General features: G+C 50.0%; 1 protein-coding gene across 1 annotated transcript in view; it reads right to left on the reverse strand.

Moving 5' to 3' along the window:
- Window positions 1-6,351, reverse strand: part of IQSEC3 (IQ motif and Sec7 domain ArfGEF 3) — a 103,845-nt gene extending 97,494 nt beyond the window's left edge. Inside the window, exon 1 of the mRNA XM_049624870.1 lies at window positions 5,798-6,351. Within this exon, the coding sequence (XP_049480827.1) occupies window positions 5,798-6,351 (554 nt within the window). The remainder of the gene's footprint in view (window positions 1-5,797) is intronic.
- Window positions 6,352-6,595: the final 244 nt, after the last annotated feature.

The raw sequence follows: 6,595 nt of genomic DNA on the forward strand, positions 1-6,595 counted from the left end.
GTAAATGTTTATTTTGAGAGAGCGCAGAGGAGGGACAGAGAGAGAGGGAGACAGAATCCCAAGCAGGCTCTGCATCGTCAACATGGAGCCAGATGCGGAGCTCAAACCCACAAATTGTGAGATCATGACCTGAGCCAAAATCAAAAGTCGGACACTTAACCGACTGAGCCACCCAGGTGCCCCACAAAGGCCATGTTCTTAACCACCTAGGTCTTGAAAATTCTGTGATTCTGTGGTTTCCTTAAGTTCTTTTTAGCCTGAAAAACCTAATTTCTCCCTCATTCTATTCCTGATCTTTGTTTGTTTGTTTGTTTGTTTGTTAATGCCCATGTTCCTTGAAATGGAGGTGACCACCTTCCTCATGGAAACAAGAAACCCTTTCCAGCCTGTATGAGAACCTACACTTTGTGCTTTTCCAGAAGCAGAAAAAGAAGGTGCTGCAGTCGCCCAAGCCTTGGAAATCCTGCCAGATGGCCTTGCATTTGGGGATCTGCCAGGCGCAATGAGAGTGTCCCCAGGACTTCTTATAAGAACCCCCTTACTAAGCAGCTGCTTAGTGTTCAGGGCCATGGAGAGTCCGTTTGGGCCCCAGTGAAAATTTTTGAGGGTCCCCAACAAGGTCAGTTTGTCTAAAAATCTTTACACAGGATTTAAATTCAGGATCCAAGTCTCTTTCTGGACCACAGGTCCTACTGCTGATCCCACCTTTCCCCTCCTTTCCCATATCAGCCTCACTTTCATCAGCTCTCCACCCAGACCTGACCCCATCTGCCTTTTCTCGTAAGTGACCTTTGAAACTCAGGCTGCACAGATATTTGCTGAATCAGCAGAACCAACTGCTGCTCCTCTTGCTTGGTTTCAGGCCAATAGGAAAATGTTCCAGGATGTCTTTGTATGGGGCCCTTATGGTGCTAACTCTGTGGGCCTGGGAAGGGCTTGGGGATATGGAAGGACAGAGCAGGATGGAGCAAGGCACAGAGAGCTTGTGAGGAGGACAGAGCCCAGTGGGTTTTCCCTGAAGCAGGGGTAACTTGTTTCTCTTGAATTGTGTTCTTTTTGGATGAAAAACTAGAAAGAGCAGTGGTCTGGGCTCTTGTACAAGCAGGGGACAGAGGATCTTTATAAGTGCCTACTTTGTGCCGGCTTCTAGGTGAGCAAAAAGACACACACTCCTTCCTCTTGGTGAGCCTTCACTCTGGCCCCATTTTCCAGCTGACCGGCAAGAAGTCCTCTTCTTGCTGGGGGTAGAGGAAGAAAAGGAGGATATGCAGTTTGGTGAGCACTGACCTTCTCATTGCTTCCCCAGCAAAGCAGGCCTTCCAGCTACAGGTAGACAAGGACTCTGAGTATCAAGGCCCTTCTTACTCTGTTGAAAGGGTTTAGCCTAGTAGGAGGTGATTAGGGTAGGGGGGACTGTACTTTTAGGGGATGGGATGATGTTCATATGCAATACAGGTATCTCTGTGAATTGAATCTTCAAGGCTGTGTCCTCCTTCCAGCTACCCTTGGCTCTTACTCTTCCTGACATAAACCCTTGACTCCAACCAAGATAACCTTCTCTCTGGGCTCTCAATATGATTTATATGCTCCCCCTTTTCACCCTGTTCTCTTCTGATAGAGGGTGGCTCTAGGCAGCAGCAATCTGCTTATATTTGTTTAGATATTTCTCGATATATGTCTCATGTATGTTGAACAAGGTCTATTTGCTTCTTTCCTGTTTTTCCCCAGCACAGGGTGTACAGTTTTGAATGGACTGGACACTAGATAAAATACAGCTGACTGACTGACAGACCTTCACAGTCTCTTAATAGCTCTCAGAATGGGCCAGACTTGAGCTGTCATCTCCAGGAGGACAACCCTGACTCAGTAGGAGCAGAGACACCTGCTCCAATCAGCATTTTAGACAACAGGCTAAGAAGCACATCTAATGACTTTCTAACTATCCTTCAGCCTCCAGTCAGTATGATACCATGGAGCTCAAAAATTGACCTAAGATTTATTTCATGCTTAAAGGATGGGAGTAGAGGAGTCTTCCCTGGGCAGCTTACGTGGAACCAACAGATAGATAGAAGGAAGAAAATATGGGAGAGAGAAAGAGTTTGAGGGGAGAGAAGAAAGAGGAAAGAGAGAAGGAAGGACAAAGAGAAAGGAAAAAGTGGTGAGGAAGAGAAAGTATAAAAGGAAGACAAAGGACGAAGGAAGAGAAGAGAGGACAGGGGTTACTACTGAGCCACCCAGACTTCATGGCTACTTGGAGGTGGGGAGTAGGAGCTGAATTTGATTCACAATTCAGGAATCTTACCCAGCCTCCAGTAATCCTCTGCTTAAGGGTTGGGGAACACGGGAAAGCCCTGGGATCCACCGGCTCTAAATGCATGGCTGGGTGGGTGTGCAAGCATGTGCTCAGACAGAGGAGCTGTGGTCACACTGAAGCAGTAGCCTCAAGGGAGGGTCATGTGCTTCCATGGCAAGAAGTAGACTTTGCCAGATCAGGCTAAGGCTCTGACTCCAGCCAGGAAAAGGGATAATCAATTCTGTAGATGCTGTGAGCCTTGATTGAAAAAATAAAGAGGAGGAAGCTAGATCACTGCTTTCATTAAGAGGCAAAAACAGTGGGGGCTGGAGCTTAGCAAGAGCCAGGAAGCATGCAGAGAAAGAACATTAACCCCTCCAGCATCTTTCTTCCATGGTATGTCTGCACTCACTCACCCCCTCATCATTGCTTCCTTGGCCTAACCTCCAGGGCCACCACCTTCCCATCTCCCTCAGCGGAGAAGGGAGAGAGGCCAGCCTGCATATTAATGCAGATCTGATGACAATTAAACGATCCATTATTTCTTGGTTCCAGGTTCCCCAAGGCTCTTGCCTCTCCTGGATTTGGGCAGGAAGAGGAGTTCTGAGGATAAGAGACAAACCGTGTGGGAAGATAATGCATCTAACACAATGCCTGGGCCCTTGTAACCCGCACTCAAGCCTCAGCAACATCACCAGGGCTGCATTCTTACTATAACGAGGCCAGAGAAGGACAAATAAAAAATGAGAAAAGATTTCAGTAAAATTATGATCCAAAGACCTCATCTGCCATACCGTCTTCCTACTTCAGCACGCCCAGTAGAGAACTGATTCAGCAGGGAGCTCCCCAGGAGAAACACCAGGGAGAGGGCTGCTGGCTCTGCTCTTCTCCTCATCTCACCCTATCCATAAAGATCTCTCTCTCTCTCTCTCTCTCTCTCTCTCTCTGCCTGCTGGCTGCATCTAGCCCTGCACCATCGAGAGGTATGGGCAGAGGATGACAGCCATACAAAATGGGGGTCACGGGTAGAAAGCAAGGTGGGGCCAAACACGTAGTCAGCAACAATGATTTATTCCTGAGGTTCTGTGGGGGTGGAGGGGGACTTAGGTTGAAGTTAGGCAAAACCGTGGAAAGAAATGAGTGGCACAAAAGGCACAAAAGGCATTCAGCCAGCCAAGATGTCCATGATTCACACCCAAAGGGAGAGAGTTGCAGGGAGGAGGTAAGGCGTTCTCTCTAAGTATCTTGGTATCCAGCCTCAGAGAGAGCAGAGGGAAAAGCTGGAGGATCTGGAGGAAGGAAGGAGCCACTTGTGGTATTAACCTCTTATTGCCTGGCACAACTTTCTAAGGTAAAGATTTTTAACAACTTCCACTCTCCTCCACCATTCTAATTACTTCTTATTTTTGTTTTGCTCCTATGGGAAGCAAAAGCAGGACAAAGGAGAAGAAAAGATGAGGACGCTATGGTTTGTCTCTGGTTTTGACTTGTGAGGCTGGATAGGAATCCAAGTGATTCCTAAATCCCTGGTTTCCTAGCAAGAGCACCTGGGAAGGAGAGTTTGGGCTCTCTAAGCTACTTTGGGGACCACAGTAAAGTCCTTCTCCAAGAAAAATTAACTAAATCATTCTTGCTCATGCTTCCCTGAAGGGATGAAAAGAAAGTGTGAAAGAGAAGGGAGATATCAAAGGGCATGAGGAGAAGAATCAGGTGAAGAATGATAATTACCAGGAAACTGTGGCTGCCCCCAGGGAAATGAATGGACTAGTTCTTCCCCTCCCCCCCCCCCCCATTTGGGGGAAAAGCCAGGCAATACCTTGTAAGAATGTTGTCTTTTGTTGAACCATGGGCACTGAGGGAAAACTGACTTTCTGCTTTTTATGCCAGATAAGGAAAGAAAACCATGAAACTGAAGGAAGAGCAAATGGGCCATTGAGGGACCTGGGGAAGAAAGCCGCATTTTCTTGGGGCCTGAATCAAGTGCTATACGTCTGCCAAGCCAGATCATCCTGGATCTTCACCCCTAAGAGCCCATGGTTCCAGTCAAATCTACCCCGTGAGCTAACATATCCTGACCCAACTTCTCTAACTATGTAGATGTGAGGAGAAAATGAGTTTTTAAGGAATACATCAAATCTTCACAAGTATCTGCAGACCTAAAACATGCTGAGACTGGATGAAGGTGGGATTCTTGGCTCTCCTCCTTCCTCTCCCCACCCCGCTCTTCCTTTAGCATCACCATTGTCAGGGGCAGGTGCTGACTAGGTACTGATTTCCCCTGAGCTGTTCTTCCATGCAGTTCTCCCATCACCTGTATAATCAGAGGAAGGAAGCTGATATGTCACGGCCTTTCCAGTACAGAGGTGGGAATATTCCAGTCCTCTTTCATCTCTTCTTCCCATGTCCCTAGTTCACAGACACTGAAAGTAAAGAGCTTGAGGTTCTAGAGTCCCTCCCTGGGGTTATGAGTCTATCTCTCTCAGGAGCCAACATGAGGATTCCTATTATCACCAGATAACCAAGCAGAAACAAGATTTGCAGTCACCAGCCATAACAGAAAGATTTAAACATCCAAATACCAACAATTCCTTTTGTCAACTATCCCTTTCATCATTGTTCACTTTCCACAATTGCCAACCACCCTACACAGAAATCCTCCTTGAGTCAGAGGAAAAAGCTATAGCCAGATTGAGACCTCAGGCTATAACACAGTCCTCCACTGGCTTGGTGGGATGTGTCTTTGCACCCCTTTAGTTCTATGGGGATTCAGAAGAAAGATGCCCACTCAGGTCAGAGCAGAGTAAGCTTCCCCCAAAGAGCCACTCCTGGCTTTGACTCCCACTGCATCACTTAAAGAACCAGACTCGTTCCTCTGGGAAATGCTTTCTCTCACCCTTTATCTTCCTCTACCTCCAGCTCCCCTGCCTTCTCACATCATACCTGCTTTTCAACTGTATCCCCTGCATCCTAAATTTTCTCAGATTCCAATTCTACGCTGCCTAGACCCTAGCCGTTTTAAAGCTCTTAACATGTCTCTTTGGCAAGCCTCTGTCTTTTTCATATCTCACTCTCCATTCAAATAATTTTACTACCCAAACTCCCTTCCAAATTTTTCCTAACTTAAAAAAATTCAACTGTTCTTTTTTCTTTGGTTTAATTTTCGCCAAAACTTCCTTCCAATCTTGTCCTCTTTAAAACCTCTTTAAAACCGGTATCCCCAATAACTTAAAACCCATTTCTTTCCTCCTTTGCCCCCAGTAATGGTCTGGATGCTCTCTTTTGCTCCAGCATCCCCTCAGCCCTCTCAAACACTGATATCAATCCCTCCTTTCCCCCAAATCTCCTTGACACACTTCTACCTCCAAGCATCTGCTCATCTCTTCACTTCAGGTTACTCTAGTCCTTCAGACTCTTAGGTGCACCTGGTTTCCCCCTTATCTCCTCCTTTTACCCATTTGCTTCCCTGTCTGTCACAACAGTCCCCATCCCTTCTTCCCCACTCACTCGGGTCTCCTGCTCAGGACGCCCTTGCCGAGGGCGGCGGGGGATTTGTGCTGAAGGAGGGTTCCAGCGGCAGTGCAACAACTCGGGGGACGCTCCTTCTCCTTGTCGGCGACGGCCCCGGGCGCCACTGGGTGCTGGTGGGGAGACTGGGGTGCGTGAGCCCTGCTGCTGGGGCCCGGCTGGGGCTGCACCAGGAGCTGTCCGTGGTGCTGAAGCGGTGGCTGCTCCGGCGCAGGCTGCGGCGCGGCGGGCGAGAGCTGTCCGTGATTCTGGAGCGGTTCCTGGGGCCCAGCGGCGGCGGCGGCGGCTGTGGCCGGGGTGACGGGCAGCGGGGCTGGCGACGGAGGGACGAGCCCGGGCGGAGGCTGGGCTTGCAGCAGCTGCTGGTGCTCCCACAGGCTGCGGTTCTCGGCGCTTAGCTCGTCCAGCCGCCGCTCCAGCTCGTCGATGCGCTGGCGCTGGGTGTGGATGAGGCTCTGCTGGTTCTGCACGATGGCCGTGAGCTCCTTGAGGTAGAGCACGGCACGCACCGGGTTCTCCAGCAGGCTCTCCATGCCGCCCGCCGCCGCCTGCGCCCTGCCTGCGCCTCGGCGGGCGGCGGGGAGCGTGAGGGCGCGCAGGAGCCGAGCAGCCCCAGCGATCCGCTCACCTCCCTCTCCAGCGGGCCCAGCCTCCCTCCCAGCCGCCAGCGCCGCGTCACGGCCACACAGACATTCACACACGCACCGAGGGGCGGGACCGCGGCGCCAGGGCCCACCCACCCACCCTCCCACCTCCGGGCTTCGTGAGGAGTCTCGG

The sequence above is a fragment of the Panthera uncia genome, chromosome B4 (assembly GCF_023721935.1).
Source record: "Panthera uncia isolate 11264 chromosome B4, Puncia_PCG_1.0, whole genome shotgun sequence".
Taxonomy (NCBI): domain Eukaryota; kingdom Metazoa; phylum Chordata; class Mammalia; order Carnivora; family Felidae; genus Panthera; species Panthera uncia.